The 23,534-nt window shown below is 38.3% G+C and overlaps 7 protein-coding genes across 8 annotated transcripts in view; 6 read left to right on the top strand and 1 right to left on the bottom strand.

Moving 5' to 3' along the window:
- The window catches only part of LOC104754947 (DNA repair protein RAD51 homolog 4-like), a 6,041-nt gene extending 3,922 nt beyond the window's left edge, over nucleotides 1-2,119 (top strand). The window contains exons 2-10 of the mRNA XM_010477243.2: nucleotides 3-63; nucleotides 327-406; nucleotides 524-721; nucleotides 902-1,033; nucleotides 1,118-1,210; nucleotides 1,302-1,398; nucleotides 1,496-1,566; nucleotides 1,645-1,800; nucleotides 1,904-2,119. Of these exons, the coding sequence (XP_010475545.2) occupies nucleotides 3-63; nucleotides 327-406; nucleotides 524-721; nucleotides 902-1,033; nucleotides 1,118-1,210; nucleotides 1,302-1,398; nucleotides 1,496-1,566; nucleotides 1,645-1,800; nucleotides 1,904-1,951 (936 nt within the window). The 3' untranslated portion in view covers nucleotides 1,952-2,119. The remainder of the gene's footprint in view (nucleotides 1-2; nucleotides 64-326; nucleotides 407-523; nucleotides 722-901; nucleotides 1,034-1,117; nucleotides 1,211-1,301; nucleotides 1,399-1,495; nucleotides 1,567-1,644; nucleotides 1,801-1,903) is intronic.
- On the top strand, nucleotides 2,193-4,213 carry LOC104754948 (pentatricopeptide repeat-containing protein At1g07740, mitochondrial-like). The gene is made up of 2 exons (XM_010477244.2): nucleotides 2,193-3,682; nucleotides 4,103-4,213. Exon 1 carries the CDS (start codon nucleotides 2,275-2,277, stop codon nucleotides 3,664-3,666), a length of 1,392 nt encoding a protein of 463 aa, XP_010475546.1. The 5' UTR covers nucleotides 2,193-2,274; the 3' UTR covers nucleotides 3,667-3,682; nucleotides 4,103-4,213.
- LOC104754949 (dirigent protein 25-like) lies at nucleotides 4,042-5,301 on the top strand. Its single transcript, XM_010477246.1, has one exon. The coding sequence runs from the start codon at nucleotides 4,096-4,098 to the stop codon at nucleotides 5,227-5,229; it is 1,134 nt and encodes a 377-aa protein (XP_010475548.1). The 5' UTR covers nucleotides 4,042-4,095; the 3' UTR covers nucleotides 5,230-5,301.
- Nucleotides 5,612-8,944, top strand: LOC104754945 (exocyst complex component EXO70B1-like). 2 transcript variants are annotated; one of them, XM_010477241.2, is made up of 2 exons: nucleotides 5,612-7,442; nucleotides 8,648-8,944. In XM_010477241.2, exons 1-2 carry the CDS (start codon nucleotides 5,850-5,852, stop codon nucleotides 8,927-8,929), a joined length of 1,875 nt encoding a protein of 624 aa, XP_010475543.1. In that variant the 5' UTR covers nucleotides 5,612-5,849; the 3' UTR covers nucleotides 8,930-8,944. The 2 variants fall into 2 exon arrangements, with proteins under 2 accessions (XP_010475543.1, XP_010475544.1); XM_010477242.2 differs by lacking the exon at nucleotides 8,648-8,944 and having other exon boundaries at nucleotides 5,612-7,739.
- Nucleotides 12,227-14,046, top strand: LOC104754944 (3-ketoacyl-CoA synthase 3-like). The gene has a single exon (XM_010477240.2). The coding sequence runs from the start codon at nucleotides 12,309-12,311 to the stop codon at nucleotides 13,737-13,739; it is 1,431 nt and encodes a 476-aa protein (XP_010475542.1). The 5' UTR covers nucleotides 12,227-12,308; the 3' UTR covers nucleotides 13,740-14,046.
- Nucleotides 16,561-18,946, top strand: LOC104754942 (ankyrin repeat-containing protein At5g02620-like). The gene is made up of 3 exons (XM_019239793.1): nucleotides 16,561-16,775; nucleotides 16,944-17,443; nucleotides 17,532-18,946. Exons 2-3 carry the CDS (start codon nucleotides 17,098-17,100, stop codon nucleotides 18,818-18,820), a joined length of 1,635 nt encoding a protein of 544 aa, XP_019095338.1. The 5' UTR covers nucleotides 16,561-16,775; nucleotides 16,944-17,097; the 3' UTR covers nucleotides 18,821-18,946.
- On the bottom strand, nucleotides 19,023-23,527 carry LOC104754943 (probable NOT transcription complex subunit VIP2). Its single transcript, XM_010477239.1, has 15 exons — nucleotides 23,448-23,527; nucleotides 22,894-23,025; nucleotides 22,665-22,773; nucleotides 22,391-22,569; nucleotides 22,257-22,305; nucleotides 21,932-22,144; nucleotides 21,452-21,658; nucleotides 21,260-21,361; nucleotides 20,842-20,930; nucleotides 20,594-20,740; nucleotides 20,067-20,489; nucleotides 19,925-19,977; nucleotides 19,799-19,840; nucleotides 19,399-19,537; nucleotides 19,023-19,313 (listed from the first exon to the last, which is right to left on the bottom strand). Exons 2-15 carry the CDS (start codon nucleotides 22,909-22,911, stop codon nucleotides 19,245-19,247), a joined length of 1,839 nt encoding a protein of 612 aa, XP_010475541.1. The 5' UTR covers nucleotides 22,912-23,025; nucleotides 23,448-23,527; the 3' UTR covers nucleotides 19,023-19,244.

The following is a 23,534-nucleotide window of genomic DNA, read 5'->3' as shown; positions in this document are numbered from 1 at the left end:
AGGAGAACCCAATCATCGACGCCTCTTTCCGATATTTCTGCGCCTCCCATGGAATCGTAACAGGTTCTGTTCTACTACATCTTCCTCTTCTTGTACCTCGTTTTCGTGTATTGATTCTGTTTGATTCCCCTAGAAACCGACTGTGATTGGCATATCATTAACATGGGAAACGAAACTTCTTATGCCAATTAGTGTAATTTTACTTGAAACAGTTTCAAACAAATTTCAGTATTCGAAGAGCTTGTATTCTGGAATTTGGATATTTGATCTTAAGGTGTTCGACGAATTGCCTTTGGTTTTTTTCTTATCTGTTATATAAATTGCAGTTGAGGATTTTCTTCTTCATGATGTCGAAGTACTTGCTGCATTTGCTGATCGACAGACAAATTCAGATAGATTGAAAGAGGTTAGCTTTTTATATACTGAACGTTTCTGTCGATTTGCTCTCAGTTAATTTTTGAGTTTTGGCTGTGTGCTCAGAGGTATATATATATCTACATGTCTTCCTTTTTGGATTCTTCAGGGTATCACTGTCATGCTTTCTTTGGTAGAACGTCAATGTCGGCCGTGGTTGAATGGTATGGAACTGTTGGAGGATCTACAACGTAATAAACAGAACTTGTCGACTGGAGACAGAGGGACGGACTCATTGCTTAAAGGTGGGTTCCGTGAGGGTCAGGTTACAGAACTTGTCGGACCTTCATCTTCTGGTAAAACACAAGTATGTATTTAAAAACAAAATATTTGTATGCTTATGAATTGTGGATTGTTTCATTCAAGCGTTTTATGCTGCAACCAAGAATGTAGGACATAGAAACCGTTCCTAGAAGGATTTTGTTGCCTTTGCTTAGCCCTTTTCGCACTCTCTTTACATATGTGTTATTTCTTTATGGATGGATAGTTTTGCATGCAAGCTGCTGCAAGCGTGGCAGAGAAGCATGCTGGCAGAGTCTTATATCTAGACACAGGGAACTCTTTTTCTGCTCGACGCATTGCTCAGTTTGGCTCAAGTTCCGATACTTCTTTAGAACAGGTTTATTTACACGCAGTTAGTATCCCCTAGCTTGTTAGTCACCAATCATCAATTCTCTTACGTACGAGAAACATATATGTGCAGAAAGTCATGAGCAGAATATCATGTCACACGGTCTATGACATCTACACAATGCTTGAGACGCTGCAAGGTCTAGACGTTACTTTGAGGTCGCAGGTATTACGCTAGCTAGAAGATGTGATGTCCTCAATGTCTCTTTAATATCTATTTTTAAGTGTTAACCATTTGTTTGATATATCTATTTCAGGTGCAGACGAATGTGAATGAACACCGGTTACGGTTGTTAGTTGTTGATTCAATCTCTTCTCTGATAACCCCAATCCTTGGAGGCAGTGGCTCACAGGGTACATGTCCTTGTACGTCCATCACATTTTCTTCACCTAAATGGCTAACAGAAGAGCTAGTGATTATGAAGAATGAGTCAAAACTCGGTGTGTGCAGGACGCGCTTTGATGGTGGCCGTTGGATATATGCTTAAGAAGCTGGCACATGAACATAGCATCGCTATACTGGTATTAATGAAGTTTCAGGGCATTGGGTGTGTGTTCTTGTGCTTTCAAAGTTTAAACCTTTTTGTACTATTACTGAAGGTGACAAACCACACGGTGAGTGCTGGAGGAGAAGGCGGTAAAACCAAACCAGCTCTTGGGGAAACATGGAAAAGCATCCCACACGTGAGACTTATGTTATCGCATGACCATAAAAACAGCAACAGCACCATTTCCATCTTAAAACACACATCCATGGTACTTTGCTCACCAAACAAATGTTCCCCTCCCCATCTCTTACTCCAAATTCGTCTAGTGAGGTTTTACAGTTTCTGTTCCTATTTGTTTTTCTTTATTATAGCCCTCAGGCCAAACTATGAGGATCACGACTCGCAAGGACAATCGATAATGTTTATAAGTCTCCTTGGTCATCTACGCCCATCGTTTGGATCTGCAAGATGAGAACCACCGTCCGTAAACGAGGAAAGAAACAATGCTCAGATGGATATTCCTGTTTTGGTTTTTAAAATGTAAAATTGTATTGCAACAACGAATTCATAGAATAATTCAATAACCTTTTTCAAGATAAATATGTAATGCTACACAATTGTTTAACAAATTATGTGTATATATATATAAGCGATCAGAGTTTGGACAAAACATACGTTAATTTTTTTTTCCAGAGTTGCGCTTATCTGAAACAGAGCAAAGGAAGAAGACGAAGAGAATCCAATGCGTAGAAGACTATCTTCTCTTCTAACTACTAATGGCTGCATCGCTACTCGACAACATTACCACACATCTAGACCTGACAAACCCACAAAGAAAGCCAACAACAACAGCCATGATGAACCAACAACACACAAGTTCACCAGGAAGCCATGGGAGGAGGTACCATTTCTCACCGATCTCAAAGAGACAGAAGACCCAGAGGAAGCTCTTTCTCTCTTCAACCATTATCAGGAAATGGGTTTCCGACACGACTACCCATCTTACTCTTCTCTCATCTACAAGCTCGCCAAGTCCCGTAACTTCGAAGCTGTCGACCAAATCCTCCGCTTAATCCGACACCGAAACGTTCGATGCAGAGAATCCCTTTTCACGGCGTTGATTCAGCATTACGGGAAAGCCGGTTCGGTTGCTAAAGCCGTCAATGTTTTCCACAACATGACCTCCTTTGACTGTGTTCGTACGATTCAGTCTCTGAACACACTCATCAACGTTCTCGTCGATAATAGTGAGTTGGAAAAGGCTAAAAGCTTATTCGACGGAGCAAAGGATATGCGTTTACGTCCCAATTCGGTATCTTTCAACATATTGATCAAAGGGTTTCTTGATAAATGCGATTGGGAAGCTGCATGTAAGGTGTTCGATGAAATGCTTGAGATGGAAGTTCAACCGACTGTGGTGACGTACAATAGCCTGATTGGATTCTTATGCCGAAATAACGATTTGGGCAAGGCCAAGAGCTTGCTTGAAGATATGATTCAGAAAAGAATACGCCCTAATGCTGTGACATTTGGGTTGTTGATGAAAGGTTTGTGTTGTAAAGGAGAGTACAATGAAGCGAAGAAGTTGATGTTTGATATGGAGTATCGTGGCTGTAAACCAGGTCTTGTGAATTATGGGGTTTTGATGAGTGATCTTGGAACGAGAGGAAAAATAGATGAGGCAAAGCTTCTACTAGGAGAGATGAAGAAAAGGCGGATGAAACCAGATGTTGTGATCTATAATATTCTAGTAAACCATCTTTGTGCTGAGGGTAGAGTCCCCGAGGCTTATAGATTGCTGACTGAGATGCAGATGAAAGGTTGTAAGCCGAATGCAGCTACATACCGTATGATGGTTGATGGGTTTTGTCGTATTGGCGATTTTGATTCAGGGTTGAATGTTTTGAATGCAATGCTTGCAAGCAGACACTCTCCTACACCTGCAACATTTGTATGTTTGGTTGCTGGGCTGATAAAAGGTGGTAACTTGGACCATGCTTGCTTTGTGTTAGAGTTGATGGGAAAGAAAAATTTAAGCTTTGGATCTGGTGCTTGGCAGAACCTACTTTGTGATCTCTGTATCAAAGATGGAGGAGCTTGTTCTGAGGCTTTGTCAGAAGTGATATCTATCTAAGCGTGACCTCTTAAAGGTGAGATTCTTATGCTTGTTTTATTCCTGAGTTAAGTTGGAACAGTGTGGATGAATTTAATTCCTTCTTGATTCTAAGAAATTCGTTTTGAGGGGAAAATTTTGCAGAATTGGTTTATTAAGATTGATTCAAACTCTCGGTGGGGCTTCTAAGTTGATGTATATATTAAAGATCTTGTGATGAAGTTATAGCTTAAGTTTCTGGGAATTTTTTTAAAATGTTTTTTCCTTAAACCAAACCACACATATAATGGACAAGCTGTTACCTACTCCGTTTCATCAACTACATCTTCTTATGTCACCAATATAGCTTCATTTATATATAGCTTCATTTGTATATAAATTCACAAGTAAAAACAATTCAATTCAAAACTCAAACTAACAATCTTAGCCTCTAATTTTTTGTCCTTCTCAATGGCAGACTGCAAGGTACTCTTCTTCCTGGTTTTGGCCATCGCCATTACTTTTGTCTCAGCTGGTCGGCTTCTTAATGAAGAAGAAGATATTGGGTTGGTCCCTTTGCCTACCACAAATTCAGGCTTCTTTCCCATTCCTAGTTCAGTTCCTGCAACTGGTATCGCTTCTGGTACAGTTCCAGCCTCAGGCGGTTCAGGTCCCTTGACTTCTACTTCTACTAGCTCCGGACCTCTACCAACCACTGGTTCTAGCCTTTTACCGGTTGCTAGTGCGGGTCCCTTGCCTGTTACTGTCCCTGGTCCTCTACCCACCACTGGTTCTGGTCCCTTAGCGGGTGCTAGTTCTGGTATTTTCCCTAGTGCAGGTTCAGGGCCATTGCCTACTGCCGGTTCAGGTGCCGCAGCTACCGGGTCAGCGATTGGTGGTTCAGCTCCTGACCACACTTTGGTTTTCTTCATGCATGATATACTTGGGGGCTCAAATCCAACAGCCAGAGCTGTGACTGGAGTCGTTGCAAATGCAGCCCTCAGTGGCCAAATTCCATTCGCCAAGACCAATGGCGCAAACCTCCCTATTAGTAACGGTGTTCCAACAGACAATAACAACAATGGAATCCTGAATAACAACAACGTTCCGCTTCTTGTCGGGCTTGGCGGAACCACTTCCAACATCCTACAGAGCAACGGAAACAACATGTTGAACGGTCTCCCTGTGGCTAACGGTGGCCAGCTCCCATCGGGTTCGTCTCTTCAGATGCTCATGTTTGGGACACTGACGGTGATAGACAACGAACTTACCGAAGGGCATGAACTGGGGTCCGGTCTGCTTGGTAAAGCCCAGGGCTTCTATGTGGCGAGCGCCATTGATGGAACCAGCCAGACTATGGCTTTCACGGCTATGTTTGAAAGTGGTGGTTATGAAGATAGCATCAGTTTCTTTGGTATACATAGAACAGCGACATCAGAATCTCATCTTGGAGTCATGGGTGGTACCGGTAAGTATATAAATGCGAGAGGATACGCCATTGTCAAGACTTTTACAGGTGCCTCCGGGACCCAACAGCAGCAGCCGCAACGGTTCACAGATGGACTCGAAACTGTTCTGGAGTGCACCGTTTATCTTTCTTACTAGCTTTGTTTTTTTCTCCCTCTTCTCTATTTGTTCGTTGTAATTTTAAAATGTAAGAAAATGTGAAAATCTATTAATTTGATAACAAATCCCCTGTTAGTTTCAAATTTTATATAAGAACAAAAAGAGAAAACAGTTATTTGGCCCTTAATTTGTTGACCTTGACCATTTAACAAACTATTGTATGCCTCTAAAATATTAAATTATCTGTAAGAATGTCAGAAATCTTGTTCAGTTGTTTGTTAAGAAATTTTGTGGCATAACCAAGGAAGGAAATTCACATATGTTTTATCCAGCCAGACAATGTCACTTCAATGCAATGCCATGTCGGATTAGAGTCATATAGACCATTGGCATAATCTGCAAAATCAAAGACTTATTGTTGGTAAGGCCGATTATATTATATTTCCCGAGTTTTTTAAAAACAACAAGCGTGTACATTTTTGATGGACTTTTGGACCCAACGGCTCCAACAGAAAAAACAAACAGTGGTTCGAAAAAACAAACAGTCGTCGAAACAGATTCTCCTTTGAAAAGCCATACCACCAAAACAACAAACCAAAACATGCCTGAATAAATACCCCCAACACCGTAAGACTCATTTCTTCAAACCCAAGAAAGCGATGGTGCTCTTGAAACCCTCTGCCTTGTTAAAATCCTCTAAGCCACGGCAGCAACAGCAACAGGGCTTCTCCGAGTCTCTAATCGGCGATAGTGTGGAAGCAGTTGACGCTTTCATAACCCAATGGGTTTCTCCACACCAAAACGATTCTTCCTCATCTTCCTCTTCATGCATCCTCTCTTCCCTCTTCTCCGCCCAAAACCGTCTACAAGGCAGACGCTTCCTCGAGGTTCTCGGCAGGTTACAATACGCCATTCAGAGTACGGTTGTGGTGAATCCAGACTCCGCTAAGCTCGCTCAAGGGCAGGATTTGATGCGCAAAGCTATGAAGCATTTGGAAAAAGAGTTTTACCGGGTTATGAAATCCAATAACCGGTTTTTGGATCCTGAATCAGTCTCCGGTTGGTCTTCTGAGTCGTCCAACACATCTTCGACGAGATCAAGTTATGTAAACGCTTCTGATTCTTCTTCATCTGATGATAACAACGAGCTTGATTCCGAATCCTCATCTGAATTTGGAGAGTCTGATGCTATTGTGGATTTAAAGATGATAGCAAACTGCATGATCTCTTCTGGTTACGAGAAAGATTGTGTTAAAATCTATAAGAAATTTCGTAAAAAGATCATCGACGACGCACTAACTCGCCTAGGGTTTGAGAAGTTAACCTCAACGCAGTTGCAGAAACTGGAATGGGAGACTCTTGAGAAGAAGATCAAAACCTGGGTTAGGGTTACGACAGTAGCAATCACCACTCTGTTCAACGGAGAACGAATCCTTTCCGATCACATATTCTCCTCCGTCTCCGTCGCTGAGTCTTGCTTCGTTGAGATTACGCTACAGAGCGCGTTGAGCCTCTTCGTCTTCTCACTAACCATAGCGAAATCGAAAAAAACTGCGGAGAAGATCTTCCCAACGCTTGACGTTTACCAGACAATCTTAAACCTAATCCCCAAAATCGATCAGATCTTCAGCTACGATTCGACCGCTTCCGTCAGATCACAAGCGGCTGAATCTCTACAGAAGCTCTCTGAATCGGTGAACGCGATGATGACGGAGTTTCAAACGTCGATTACGAAAGAATCGTCGAAATCGGCGATTCCTGGCGGCGGAGTTCATCAGCTCACGAGGTATGTGATGAACTTCATCGTGTTCCTCGCGGATTACAGCGACTCGCTCGCCACGATTCTCAAGGAGTCATCGTTACCTTTGCCGGAGGATTATTTCAGCAGCAGCGGCGAGGAGAATCCAGGATCCGGTGGTGGTCGATCTCCGATGGCGGCGAGACTCGCGTGGTTGGTTCTCGTCTTGCTCTGCAAAATCGATGCCAAATCTCGTCTCTACAACGACTCGGCTCTCTCGTATCTCTTCCTAGGCAACAACCTACACTACGTTGTGACCAAGGTCCGTACATCGAATCTCAGAATCGTACTCGGAGACGATTGGGTGACGAACCACGAGGTGAAGGTGAGTCAGTACCTGGAGAAATACGAGAAGAAGGCGTGGGGAGATGTGATAGCGTCGCTCCCCGGAGATAAGACGGCGGAAGCGAAGGCGGAGGAGGCACTGAGACGGTTCAACGAAGCGTTCGAAGAGGCTTACAAGAAACACAAGACTTGGGTCGTACCCGACCCGAAACTGAGAGGAGAGATCCAAGCCTCCGTGGCGAGAAAGCTCATGCCCGGGTATACGGGTTTCTACAAAAAATACCCGGTCGGGTCATGGAAGATTGTCAGATTTACCCCTGAAGATCTTAATAATTACATAACCGACCTATATATTGGTTTAGGAAGAAGCGTGCCCGTATCAAAGACTCACAAGTATGTGGTGGCTAGCCATGCCATTGCCACCACGGATGTCAAGCATTGCTCCATGTAAACTTCTTAAGCTTAACTGTGTTGAATCAACAACAACGACAACGTGGTTTAGTCGAAAATTTAAATTCCAGTTTTTATATATTGATTGGTCAACAACGGAATCATAGCCCTGTCCTAGTCTAAAAGCCCATAGGCTTCAAATTATTAGTTACATATAGAATAGGCCGCGGCCACTGCCAAAGTGTACTTGTTCTCGTTTGTACGTACGTGTTTGTTCACACAATCACACTCACGCCTAAATCACATTCTTTCTTTATAAATCTTGTTGTAACCTTTTAGGCTCCTAGTTCGTGTTTGTATTGGGTTAAGTTAGTGATTTATATCATAGTGGAATAGAAACCAACGCAATTGTTAAACAAAAGGCTTGTTGGTTTTAATTGTTTTAGTTTAGTTCGTGAGTGTTACGATGCTTTATTATTTGTTGTTGGGTAGCCCATGCGATGGATTTCAACTGTATTTGTTTAAAAATGTATTCTTATAAAATTTGTGATTAACTAACTTAAATTACACTAGTTTGCTTGGTTTATTTATTACTATTATTTATTTTTTCATTTTTGTGAAAAAAGATACTCCCTCCATTTCAAAATATAAGATGTTTTGGAGAAGTTTTTTGTTTCACAATATAGGATGTTTTCAAGTTTCTGTGCAACTTTAGATTAGTTTAGTATTTTATATTATGCAGTATTGTTTCTGATTGGTTGAACTTATTAAAAGTAAAAATTTCTTAATCTGCGTGCTTTAGTTAAAACATCCTATATTTTGAAACGGAGGGAGTATTCCATTGACTTTTACAATTATGATAGATGATGACCGACAAAACAATATGGCTCGTTGCTAAAAAAAGGTCATGATTCGCCGCAGCAAAAGATAATTTTGAAAAAAAAAACAAAATTGTGGTTGGAAGTTAAGTAGTTAGNCGAAGAGGCTTACAAGAAACACAAGACTTGGGTCGTACCCGACCCGAAACTGAGAGGAGAGATCCAAGCCTCCGTGGCGAGAAAGCTCATGCCCGGGTATACGGGTTTCTACAAAAAATACCCGGTCGGGTCATGGAAGATTGTCAGATTTACCCCTGAAGATCTTAATAATTACATAACCGACCTATATATTGGTTTAGGAAGAAGCGTGCCCGTATCAAAGACTCACAAGTATGTGGTGGCTAGCCATGCCATTGCCACCACGGATGTCAAGCATTGCTCCATGTAAACTTCTTAAGCTTAACTGTGTTGAATCAACAACAACGACAACGTGGTTTAGTCGAAAATTTAAATTCCAGTTTTTATATATTGATTGGTCAACAACGGAATCATAGCCCTGTCCTAGTCTAAAAGCCCATAGGCTTCAAATTATTAGTTACATATAGAATAGGCCGCGGCCACTGCCAAAGTGTACTTGTTCTCGTTTGTACGTACGTGTTTGTTCACACAATCACACTCACGCCTAAATCACATTCTTTCTTTATAAATCTTGTTGTAACCTTTTAGGCTCCTAGTTCGTGTTTGTATTGGGTTAAGTTAGTGATTTATATCATAGTGGAATAGAAACCAACGCAATTGTTAAACAAAAGGCTTGTTGGTTTTAATTGTTTTAGTTTAGTTCGTGAGTGTTACGATGCTTTATTATTTGTTGTTGGGTAGCCCATGCGATGGATTTCAACTGTATTTGTTTAAAAATGTATTCTTATAAAATTTGTGATTAACTAACTTAAATTACACTAGTTTGCTTGGTTTATTTATTACTATTATTTATTTTTTCATTTTTGTGAAAAAAGATACTCCCTCCATTTCAAAATATAAGATGTTTTGGAGAAGTTTTTTGTTTCACAATATAGGATGTTTTCAAGTTTCTGTGCAACTTTAGATTAGTTTAGTATTTTATATTATGCAGTATTGTTTCTGATTGGTTGAACTTATTAAAAGTAAAAATTTCTTAATCTGCGTGCTTTAGTTAAAACATCCTATATTTTGAAACGGAGGGAGTATTCCATTGACTTTTACAATTATGATAGATGATGACCGACAAAACAATATGGCTCGTTGCTAAAAAAAGGTCATGATTCGCCGCAGCAAAAGATAATTTTGAAAAAAAAAACAAAATTGTGGTTGGAAGTTAAGTAGTTAGATGAATATGTCTTTAATGATGATTTATTTTAGTATTCCGTATATGAAAAACAAACATACGAGAGACGTATACCACTTTGGCGACGATGTATCTGCCATCGTCTTTCATATTAAACTTATATTCTGATGAAAACAAATTAAAACCATGCATGTTAACATCTCATTACAAAAAAAAAGAGTGACTGAATTCAGAGTTAACATCTCAACATAGTACTGCTTCTTTTTTTGTCCATATTTTTCCTGCATAAAAAATATTACTGTCACATACTATCTCACTGTCAATCTCATGAACCCTCGTGATCATAGCCTGCTTTCAATTAGAATGTTTTATGGGTTTATTTTTCTTTTTGGTTTAATATTGCTATCCCTTTGATTTAGTAGCGTAGAAGTCAAAGCCATTTCTTTTGGCTTTATACTAGTTGCTCTCTTCTTCTTTTTTTTCATGCGTGATCAGTGATGTATTTCTTTCAACATACAGTAGTTATAAGTGTTATATTTGGCCTTCAATCTAGGTTTGAAATAAAGGTTCTTAAGAATATTCAAGGTCAGTTAATCACTAAGGCTAAGTGACAGAGACATATGATTAATAATTTCAATCACGTTAATGATTGTGAACCAGTGTCATCTCTCCATTTGCTAGCAATCGATCGAATCGACAGTTTTGGTTCTTTGGATAATCTCAAGAATTGTCAAACGACTTGTGTGAATGAAATGACCAACAAACTAAAAACACCGGCAAACATTAACTCCTTCATTATCAGACCTAATCTCAACTCTTAACTCTTTCACTTATATACATATATAAAGCAAGTTGACTCGCAGTAAACGCGTGATCGTCATTGACAACATATATAATGCGTCCAAAATAATACTACTATATATATATATATATATATATATATATATAAAAGTAAGTCTTATAGAATCAAACGAGATGGTTATGAGTTTGAGCCGACTAATTAAATAAGAGAAAAAAAGTAAAAGTACGTACGTAGGCAACACGCAGATAGTGTGAGTAAGCGTGTTGATGCTTTGTAGCAAAAGAGAGATACGTAATTTAAGTTGGTGGAAGTTGAGATGAGCTATCACAATACTCTTACTTACATCCAAAAAGTTCATAATTTCACAAACCTGCTTCTTCTCATGCTCACACCTTCACCAAATCTCTTTATTGCTCTTTCATCCAGTACAACCTCAAATTTTATTTATAAACCATAACATAAAACATACGAATTGATTTTGATACCCAATCTACACTTCATAACTTTGGTCCAACAAAACGTACGTCAATCGATACAATCGTGTGCTAGCTCTACCTTATGAATCATGTTTGACGTATATCATGAGTTTGTAGCAACAGTTAATTTTGATATTAAATAAAATTAATATATGATTCTTTTTCTACGGATGATGTTAATAACTAAAGATGAAACGAATTTTAATTAGAAATGTCTTTGATATAAATGTCACAGAAAAATCAAAATATATAGTCTTTGAAAAGTCAGAACGTACCAAAATTTTCCGCATGTATTTAAACTTAATAAATAGACACACAGGCGAAGTCTTTCTCGACTTAGCATATACTAATATACATCCACATCAATGTGTCATCTTGTTGTATGACACAAGTTAGCATGACAATCGCTGTTTTAATGGAATGTTTGAGAAAACAATAGAGAATCGAATACAATTGGCTGTCTGATAGTGGCCAGAATATCCACAAAATAAATTCCATTTTTTATGCATATATAATTTTACTTCGCCAAACCTAACTTTGCTACCCAAACCCTATCAGGTTATTCTATTAATGGTTTAATTAGTTTACTTTGTTAACTTCTTATTCTTATGATCAAAGAGGGCCTGAGACTCACTAGTCTTCTACGTGACATATATTAAATAATACTATATAACTAAAAGAGACATGAATTCATCTATTCATTGTTGAGTTGAAAACTATATATAGAACTTGACGATAAATTGATTAAATTCTCACAACGTTTTTTTTGTTTTTTAACGTATATTTGATATATACAGTACTTGAATTAATGTCCTCGGAGTCAAAGTATAACCATACAATAGTTGGTGCATGTGTGTGTGTGTGAGTCTTTCTGACAGTAATAAATTTATATAGACAGGCGAAGTTCTCGTCCACTTTCAACACCAACATCAATGTGCCAATCTTATTGTTTTAGTTTTCTTATCATTAATTTGTGTCCTTGCATGTAACTTTCCCAATTAAATTCAAGTCTTTTATTAACCCTCCGAGAATTTTACCAAATGATGTTGACATCATTTATCGGACGGATCATGAGTTGTCAAAAAATGAGAGCTGTCTTTTCCTGCTCCACTCTCCTCTTATATATCCCACAACACTCTCGGCTACATCTTCATATATTTTTGTCATAAGCCTCATCATCACTTCTCTCTTTTTAACTCCAACAAAACAAAAACAAAAAAAAAGAACAATGGATCTTCTCTTTATGCTCTTGTCTCTTTTCATCTCTTATCTCATCTTCAAGATCTGGAAACGAATAGACTCCAAGAGAGATCAAAACTGTTACATCTTAGACTACCAGTGTCACAAACCTTCCGACGATCGTATGGTGAACACTCAACTCAGCGGTGACATCATCCTTCGAAACAAACACCTTCAACTCAACGAGTACAAGTTCCTCCTCAAAGCCATCGTTAGTTCCGGAATCGGAGAGCAAACTTACGCACCAAGGGTCTTCTTCGAGGGCCGTGAACAGAGTCCTACGCTACAAGATGCGATCTCGGAGATGGAAGAGTTTTACATAGACACGATTGAGAAAGTACTTGAGAGAAACAAGATCTCACCTTCGGATATTGACATCCTCGTTGTCAACGTCTCGATGCTCAACTCAACGCCTTCACTCTCTGCAAGAATCATTAACCATTACAAAATGAGAGATGACATCAAAGTTTTCAACTTAACGGCGATGGGATGTAGCGCGAGTGTTATCTCCATAGATATTGTCAAAAACATCTTCAAAACATACAAGAACAAGCTTGCTCTCGTCGTGACCTCCGAGTCACTTAGTCCTAACTGGTACAGCGGATGCAACCGGTCCATGATCCTTGCCAACTGCTTGTTCCGCTCCGGTGGCTGCGCCGTTCTCTTGACGAACAAGCGTAGTCTGAGCCGGAGAGCCATGTTCAAGCTAAAGTGTTTGGTAAGGACGCACCATGGAGCAAGAGACGATTCATACAGCGCCTGTGTCCAAAAAGAAGATGAGTTAGGACATATCGGTGTCCACTTAGACAAGACTCTTCCAAAAGCGGCGACTCGTGCTTTCGTAGACAACCTCAAAGTCATCACTCCCAAGATTCTTCCAGTAACCGAGCTCTTGAGGTTTATGCTGTGTCTTCTTCTAAAGAAGCTTCGTAAAAACCCTAGCAAAGGCTCGAACGTGGCTCAGGCAGCTCCAAAGGCAGGGATTAAAGCAGGGATTAACTTCAAGACCGGTATTGACCATTTCTGCATTCACACGGGAGGTAAAGCGGTTATAGACGCAATCGGTTACAGCCTCGACCTAAGCGAGTACGATCTAGAACCGGCGAGGATGACGCTACACCGGTTTGGGAACACGTCGGCCAGTAGCTTGTGGTATGTTTTGGGGTACATGGAAGCGAAGAAGAGGCTGAAGAGAGGGGATAGAGTGTTCATGATCAGCTTTGGGGCAGGTTTCAAGTGCAATAGTTGCGTTTGGGAAGTAGTGAGAGACCTTAATGTTGGAGAAGCTATAGGGAATGTGTGGAATCATTGCATTGATCAGTACCCACCAAAATCGCTTTTAAACCCTTTCTTTGAGAAGTATGGTTGGATTAATGAAGAAGAGCAAGATACTTTCAAGATACCCGATGGACTTATGTGAAGTGTTTTCTTGGAATCATTATAAACATTGCATATACAGTGCTACTGCAAATTAAATCTACAAAAGGTGACTATATAGTTTATTTTCCTCTTTCTTTTTCTATTTATTTATTTGTATTTGTTTCATTTTACTCTCTCTCTCTCTCTCTTTTTTTTTTTTTCTCTAATTGGATGGGAAAGAAAATATGAATGACACAGAAACTGCAATATAAAAGTTTATTAAACAAAAAAATCGGGTGTAAAAGTTTATTTTATTGTATACCTGTGGTAAAAAATAATAGTAATATTCCGAAAAGCCATCATGCATATATTGTAGTGTCTCCCCTATAAAAATTTAATGTTATAATGCTTTCTGTGACATATTTAGTTACTAACTAAAGCAGGTCACACTACATATTCATGCCACTTTAGTTAAATAACTTAAGCTGTTAAAAGAGGGCATTATTTATCTTTTATGACACACGTAACGTACGGTGTCTATCAAGCAAATCAATTATGTCTATGAACGTTAAGTTATTAAAGTGGAAATTTATAATGTAGTAAGACTTAATTACATAATTTAGTGTTTCATGATTATAAACACTATTCCTATCGAAAAGAAGAAGAATGAACACTGAGATATATACATATGGTATTATGAAAAATAAACGGATGTGTCGGCATTGCATTGGTGGTGGAAAAAAGAGAAAATAAAGCTGGTTTGGTAAGGGAGTACATTCAATTCGCATTGATTTCACACCACCCGATTCAGGTCCCATATATTTACCATCAAATTCACCAAAATAATTAATGTTTTCTTAACATGTCTGCTTAATTAAATATATCCAGCCGCCAAAAAATTATCTTTGACTATAAAATATTAGAACCAGAGACAAGAATATTGATAATTTATCTGCAAATGATGAAACAAAAAAATCCCTTATTTTCATACATACTCTAAACCTAAAACTAGCAAAACTACAAATAGTTTTTCAGCTGATGTTTACTACTACTTAGGGATCATTATATTGACTTTTTTTTTTTTGTTTTTTTCACAAGTTCTTCAGTTGTTTGTATTGGAAACTATTTTAGGGTAGATAAGGAATTATCACCTCACAAAATACATATTATGTTTCTGATCATGTTATCACTGAAATTAACCTTTTCGTACACAGTATTTAAAAATCTTGATATTGTATACAGCACCATGTCCGGTTAATTGGGGGATCAAGTATTGTATTATAAGATGATGGTCACTATACAAAGTCCTTATATGTGACTGAAATTTTGAGAATTAGAAAATAAGGTTACAGAAACAAGAGAATAGTGACAGAATGAATATAGTAGAGATGTGCCAGACCTGATGTCTGATGATGATGTATTATAACATAAAAGCAGCATGCTTAAGTGGTTAGAATGAATTAATTGTGCCTACAAGTAGGCTTCTTTATTTGCAAGAAGCTGTGATGTTGTCACGACTCACTTTCTTTTTTTTTTTGTTATGACTTACTTTTGTATATCTAAAAAACGTAATTGTCTTTTTATTTTAAATATGGATTTATATTTATTGCGCCGAATCAAATCCATTTATATAATTTGTGTTTTCTTAACGTTTTGGAAATTTAATGTTCGTTCATCTTTTTTAGAGCAAAGGATCAATCACTCTGCAACAACTGGATTTTTTCAATAAATTATTAACTGACCACACAGTTTAATTTAGATGACTGAAGTTTTGAGAGTTATATTAATGAAAAAGTTTAGGTCCAAATAAATTAGGGGTTTGTATCCTTCTGAGCCTCTGAGGGAGATTTCATTTTTTAATTTTGTACTATAACATAAAATGATAGCGCAAAGCAATTTTGATAACGCAGTCACTGTTTAATGTCAAAAAATAAAAATCACTGTATTTAGATCTTGAACTGCTAAAATACTCACCTTAATTAACTTCAAAGATCTTGAACTGCTAAAATACTATCTTGGCCTCCATGTAGTTCGCTTTTCTAAAAGCTCACAGAAATTGCTTTTGATGTATATTTGTACTTTGTAACTATAGTTAATGAATTAGATGTGGTTAAGCTTGTATATAATAAGGAAAACACACTTGACTAAGACTCTTATTTTATATGAAATTTAATACTAAAGTGGATCTTTTATCAAAAAAAAAACAAAAAAGGAAATTTATGTGTGTATATTTTTCGTTTTTCATATCATCACCAATTTATTCGTTATTAACGACGTCGAAGTAGTAAATCCAAGCAAAGCATACATCATCGTGTTATATGTCTTGCCCGTTTGTGAAAATGTAAGCGTAAACTAAACACCTTGTTGTTGATATATACTTTATATACTTTTAAAAGGATGGGAAATATATCTGAATATCAACTCTGTTTTTTTGTTTTTTTTGTTCCCTTCTATTTCAACTAATTTTGATTCGAATATATTAAGAGATACTTGAATTAGCAATTTTATTACCACAGCTCCAAATCCGATCAATCATCCCGAAAATTCATACAACGTAACACTTATGTTGGTATCTTATTCGCATGAAGTTGCATCTTTTATCAAATTTCAAGAAAATAAAAAAATAAAAAATAAAGAGACAATTAACAACTAAAAAGTTAAGCGCACTTGCAAAAACGATTTAAAACTTATTAGCATAAAATCAAATTAAATTCGACAAAACCACTTATAGAAACGATCATACATCAATGCTAAGAAAAGAATCTACTTTACATCAAACAATTCAAAAATAATAAGTAAGAGATTTTTGAAAAAGAGAAAAACATTATTATAAGATTGAAGGGTGGTCATGATCACTACCTTTCAAGAAAGTAGCACAGAAATGTTTATGTTATAGATTCGTTTTCGTTTATTGGCTCATGGATTCACATAACAAAAGTGATCGACGTTGCTTTACATGTGCCTCTCATGTCCAAATTCCATATTTCTTATTAATCTTTGTTTCTTTCTACTTCTTTAATCTTTAACAAGACTACCAAAGTTATTGTTGTCATCACATGTTCTCATGCATATATCTTCCAAGACCACTCGAGGCCTGGTATGATCAATCTTTTTTCTTTTTCTTCTTTTTCTCTCTTTTTCTTTTGCTGCGTGTGTAGTACTAGTAGAGAGATGTGACATCGATCTAACTTTGATGTTATTCAAAAAGCTCAAAGTTTTTTTTTTTTTTTAATATATATATGGTTGTCTATGAATGTCATGGCAGGCCAATAATAGTAAATAATCTCGGTGGAGATATGAAAGGTGGCAAATCGATCGACCAGAATCAGAATGTGCAGTTTATAATCTGTCTGTAGAAAGAGATTTGTATTATTCGATAGAGAGGGTTTTCTTAGGGTTTTTGTGATTGTATCAAAAAAATGGAAGGGGAAGAAGACACTGTGGCGGGTTCTAGCATTATTCCAAAGAAGAAAATGGCGAAACAGCTGACCGGAAAACGCGAAGACACTCTGCTTCATTCAGCTGTGAGACAGGGTAACAAAGACAAAGTTGTCGAGATTCTTACGCAAACCAGAGAGTCTGAGTTGAATGAGCTGTTGGGGAAACAGAACCAATCAGGCGAAACCGCACTTTATGTTGCAGCAGAGTATGGTGATGTCGAGATTGTGAAGGAGATGATCAAATGCTATGATCTTGCTCTTGTTGAGATCAAAGCAAGGAACGGGTTTGATGCTTTCCACATTGCTGCAAAGCAAGGACATCTCGGTACGTCTAAAAACCCTTTTGAAAAATCAGCCATTTAAACCAGTTGAGTGCTTCTTTAGGATTAACTTTTTTTCCCGGACTTTTACAGATGTGTTGAAGGTTTTAGCAGAGGCTCATTCGGAGCTAGCGATGACGGTGGATCTATCGAATACAACAGCACTGCACACAGCGGCAACACAAGGACATACAGAAGTGGTAAACTTTCTATTGGAACTGGGAAGCAGCCTCGCTGGAATTGCCAAGAGCAATGGCAAGACGGCCCTGCACTCTGCATCAAGGAACGGGCATGTCAAAGTCATTAAGGCTCTCTTGGCTTCAGAACCTGCGATTGCAGTCAGAATGGACAAGAAGGGCCAAACAGCCCTGCACATGGCGGTGAAAGGAACTAATGTTGAGGTGGTGGAGGAGCTTATCAAAGCGGATAGGTCTTCTATCAATATAGCCGACACAAAGGGAAACACCGCGCTGCATATTGCTGCCCGAAAAGGAAGATCGCAGATTGTTAAGTTGCTACTAGCCAACAACATGACGGACACAAAAGCTGTTAACCGATCAGGCGAAACCGCACTTGACACAGCAGAGAAGATTGGGAATCCAGAGGTGGCTCTTATCTTACAGAAACATGGTGTTCCCAGCGCCAAGACCATTAAGGCATCCGGGCCTAACCCTGCTAGAGAGCTGAAACAAACTGTAAGTGATATCAAGCATGAGGTTCACAACCAGCTTGAGCATACACGCCTGACCAGAAAACGTGTTCAAGGAATAGCCAAACAGCTCAACAAAATGCACACAGAAGGTCTAAACAATGCAATTAACTCGACAACTGTTGTAGCTGTTCTGATTGCTACGGTAGCTTTTGCAGCCATTTTCACTGTCCCAGGGCAGTATGTAGAAGAGACGAGTAAAATTCCAGATGGGCATTCCCTCGGGGAGGCGAATATTGCATCTACAACTCCATTCATAATTTTCTTCATCTTTGATTCGATCGCTCTCTTCATCTCCTTAGCAGTCGTGGTGGTTCAGACATCAGTGGTGGTAATAGAGAGCAAGGCCAAGAAACAGATGATGGCTGTGATAAACAAACTTATGTGGCTTGCCTGTGTTCTCATCTCTGTTGCCTTTTTAGCTTTGTCGTTTGTTGTTGTTGGTGAAGAAGAGAAGTGGCTAGCCATTTGGGTGACTGCTATTGGGGCAACTATAATGATCACAACATTAGGAACGATGTGCTACTGGATAATACAGCACAGGATTGAAGCTGCCAATGCAAGAAACATTAGAAGATCCTCCATCAACAGTAAATCTGGATCCTGGGGAATTCCACAGCTTACAGATTCTGATATTCTCCAAAACGAGTGTAAGAAAATGTACGCAATCTGAATTTTGACGATACTCAGTCCGTTTTCACATTTTATGTACACGGCAAGAAGTTGATGTACCTTTTTCTGATATGGTTGATTCAATGAGTTGATGCCGGTGAAGCACTGGTATTGAGGAGTTACCTGAGATGCTTTGTACCCCCAGAAATTGAATAAAGATTAGATCAGAAAGGAAGAGAGTAACGTTAATGCAACACCGATTCTGAATGGGGGAAGAAATGTGCATTGATTTAAACTATAGCTTGAAGAGTTTCAGCTATATATGATCAACAATAAAAGTTACTAGGACTTCAGTAAAATTAAAAAGCTAAATCCCGAGAAAAATACATGTTGGATACTGGTTCCTGTTCTATGGATTTCCTAACCAATGGATACTTTGGCTGGAAATTTACATTATAAATACTGAAGTAAGGGATAGTTTACACTCAATGTTGAGAGTCTTGAGATAGGGATGGTCTTTTTTCCAGCATCTCGTAATAGAGAACAATATTTTCCTGCAACGACATGGTTGTTGGTTCTTCTTCATATGGAAAATGAAAAGAAAGATACAATCGATGAGCAGAACTTAGATGTACTCACCTTTTGAACTATATCAAATGAGTTTGGATCAAAACAGTGATATGATCCTCTTTCATACGCATTTGTTTTCACGAGAGGTTCCCCGATTCTAATGAACCACAACCTGTGCTCTTTGTGATAGAACCAACCCCTATTGTAACTGCAAAACAACAAGAGTTAGGTGCATTGCAATCTGATACCATACCAGCAAAATAAATAAGAGAGAACCCATTTTCAAGTCATGGAGAAGAAAGATGGAATTAAAATTGATGTTTTGCTTTCATGTGAAGACAAATTCATCTTAAATATATAATTCAAGTTTGATATATGTCCATTATGATGAAAAATTCCAAGGAAACATTTTTAAACTAACAATACTAGAGAAACAAAAATAAAAAATATCATGATAGAAAGTACATACAGTTCATTTGCCGCATATAATTGTGCCTCATCTTTCGGCATGCTGCACATAAAACAAAAAATTGTTAAGGTTATGTTGACAAGAGAGCACATAAACAACAAGTTGTTCAATCCCAAAGATATATACCTATAGAATACGTAAAACAATGTTTCTACCAATAATTTTGCAAAGAGCCCTGGCTGCATCCACCAAAACAACTCACGTAAGAATACACAAACCTAGATGGACAAATGAATGATGGTACTTATGAGAGAGTAGAGTGACTTACATGTAGTGGTGGAGGATTTTTTGCGTAGTAGCACTGCGGTACACTGAATTCTGGATCAACTTTAGAGGGTTCATTGGACCAAGGCGAGCCAAAAGTCTTATGAAGATTTTCTCTTGAGTTCAAATCTAACCCCAGTGTTGTCAGATCAATCCCAAGTGCCAAAGAAGTCAAGTCAGGGTCAGTCATCTTTATCACACTGAGCAAACCAAGCAAGCCAAACCGATCAGGACTTGACTGTGTAGCCTGCGTTGATTTTAACCCCACATCTCTGAAAGGTTGGCTAACAGCTGACATTTGCTGCAAACGATACTGCGACGTGTTCTGTTGGTGCTGATATTGGATAAGCTGCTGGTCATAACCCATCCCAGTGACAGAATTTGCAGAATTCATAGATCTTAATCCGATACCCGGTGGTCCACCAGACTGAAATCAATCAAAAGTACTTTAGAAAGAGCAAGAACGTTTGTTTCATGAAGTTAAAATTTCAAATCTCAGCCTGTTTACAGATATTAAAGACTATACCACACCTGCGAGTGATAAGATGGATGCGACGATGAGAAGATGTCAGACCCATGTAAGGAGACACCACTACTACTCACAGTTTGAGCATGTTGTTGTTGAGGACGATGTGACGCGTAAGCTCCACCTAAGTTAAACCCACCGGACCTTCCCATCTGCAAGTAGCCACTCTAGGGGATAAGGTAAACGTTTTGAGGATAACTTTCAATGGAAGAAAATTAAGCCCAATGACATTTTTGACAAGCTAAAAACTCACAGATAATTGTTGAGATTGCATCATTAACATTGAATTCTCATGGAGTTGTTCTTTATGATGCATATCCATTGGATAATCAGCATTACTACCTGTATAACACCATTCAATCTTGTCATGACTAAAAACTAAACTGAATGCAGACACATGCAAGTGTCATAGAAGAAAATTCTGTACTAGTATTATAATGATAATTCAAGAGGTTAGCATCATATTAGAATATGAAGATGATTAGTAATTCTGCTGGGTATGATCACAAAATCACTCTCTCAATCTGCTCAATACCAAATATTATGCCAATGTGGAAGGTAGATCGTTCTATTTGGGAGTGAAAACCTCAAATTCTATAATGCACACAAGTAAGACAGAAACTGAGAATTTTCTATCCAATCGAAAAAAGTTGCAGATCAAAAGGGGGAACCTTTATATCCTGGCAATGCTGGAAAATCTTCATTTTGGATGCTGAACTCTTGGTTTTGCTGAACTATGGGGCTGATTCCAAGGCCTTGTTTCAATCGAGACCCTACGAATTTTCAGAAAAAGGGCAGAGTATAATTTTGGTTGAAACTGATAACAGAAAGAAGATAGAATATCAGTGTTTAGGAAAACTTACCCAATTGTCCTTGACCGCTGGCAGAGCTGGGGCGGCTTGTGAGCTGAGGAAAATCATTATTTATATCAAATGGAGAAGTGTCGTTGGAGTTCATTTCATTCAGCAATCCCATAGAGCTTAGACTGTTCATTGCTTGCACATGATTTTGGGAAAGCCCTCCAGCTGTAGGGTAAGAATTTCCCAGCATCGAAAGAACCTGCGGAGATCCTGAAGAGAAAAGATAAGAATATAAGAGTCTACACAAATCATAAAGAGAACCTGAGGCTATCGGTTTAATTGATTTTAATATCCAAAGAAAAGCAAGTGTTGCTGGATCATATTATTTTAAAAATCTTTGTCAAAAATTGATATGATTATTGGTTTCTAAATACTAGTTGACATCCGGTGTTATTCAATTAATAAGGAATTGATTTCACATTTACTAATGGATTTGTGACTAATTTCAACAAACAGCAGAAAAGGATACAAATCATAAAATACCTTGTGGAATGACTCCACCACCCATCATGCGATTCTGTCCAATATTTCCAGAACCGCTATTAACCGCCAAGTTTAGCCGAGAACCAAGACTAGGCATCGATAATCCTCCACCAGAGCTCAAAGTCCTACCCATTGTGCCTCCACCGACCATATTTCCCATTGAACTCGTCATTCGAGAACCTGCATTTCCCAAAATTGGAGAAACTCCCAATCCTGGTATGGTAAAACAATTACCAATGGTGGCAAATGTAGGAAAAAATCCAGTAACAAAAACCTATTCTTGTTACTAATGAAATAACGGTTTTCCAACAGTATGTATTTATACCCCCCCTATTAGTGAGTCCTGAGTGTCCATGAGAGCTACCATGAGATATCTGCAAATGAAAAATCCATCCATAAGCAAACTTTGTAGCAAAGCCAAAGCAAGAAGTCATTATTGTCACATATGCATGACTGCACCTGAGAGAGTGCAACCGGAATATTGCTGGATGCAAATCTTCCATTCGAAATACTTCCATTTTGTTGTTGGACACCAGCAGAAGGAACACCATTTAAACCTGAATTTCTCGATCCAAGGGAACCCGCCATATTGGGAACATTAAAGTTTCCATGAATGTTGTGAAGGCCCTGAATAGATCCTATAGAGAGACAGAGAGAGAGTGAGAAGACAAAGGAACCAATATAAGTAGAGAAGAATTCAGACGGAAATAACGCAGGAAAAACATCTACTCACCAGCATGATGAAACACGGGAGACGCTGCCCCAGACTGACCAGAGAAAGAAGAAGTAAACGTTCTCCCTGAACCGTCTGACAAGTTCGAGGTAGACCCGTTAATTGATGACTGAAAACATCATTGTAAATAAGCCACTAGTCAGAAGATTGATAAACACACTAAATACCATAGAAGAAGCTACATTGACCAATACTGCAACACAATGATTGTAAAGATATAAGTAAGTACATTAAGTAAACTTGACATTGGCAGATATTAATCAACTCCACAAGCAAAAGTTCATCCGCAAACCAAGCAGGAAACCCTTTCAGTGAAATCAAGACTGACAAGATGAGCAGTCGTAAGTGATTTGATTAGCCCCTGAAACGAATGATTAAATTTGGTGAGGCTTAAGAAACATGGAAAGGGAACAACTTTGAAATTGAATCGATCACAGAACTATATATAATAAACAGTACAAACTTCAACGCATCCGAATCAATCATGCATTACAAACAATCTAAACCACTTTAGGATTGAACGAACTGACTAATGGCAGCAACGAGATTAAGGGTTCAATAGAAAGATCAACAAGTGCCAACAAAAACCCTAAAACACTCAGATTTATATAATCAGCAGCCAAACGAAATAGAACCTGACGACGAAGACGATAATAAGAGAACCCAAAAGGATGAAGAACAAATAAAAACACAATCTTGAAGCTCCAAGGATCAGAATTCTCGAAGAAAGGAGACGAAATCGGAAAAATAAAAATGGGATCTTTATGTAAGAGTAAGACTAACCGTTTTACTCTACTCGGACCGTCCTGCTTCGGAGAACTCAGAGGCGAACAAATTAAAAAGGGAGCCTTTTTTTTTTTTTTTTTTTTT

This window comes from Camelina sativa, chromosome 17 (assembly GCF_000633955.1).
Source record: "Camelina sativa cultivar DH55 chromosome 17, Cs, whole genome shotgun sequence".
Taxonomy (NCBI): domain Eukaryota; kingdom Viridiplantae; phylum Streptophyta; class Magnoliopsida; order Brassicales; family Brassicaceae; genus Camelina; species Camelina sativa.
The sequence above is the reverse complement of the archived record's forward strand: the minus strand, read 5'-3'. Positions and strand labels throughout refer to the sequence as shown.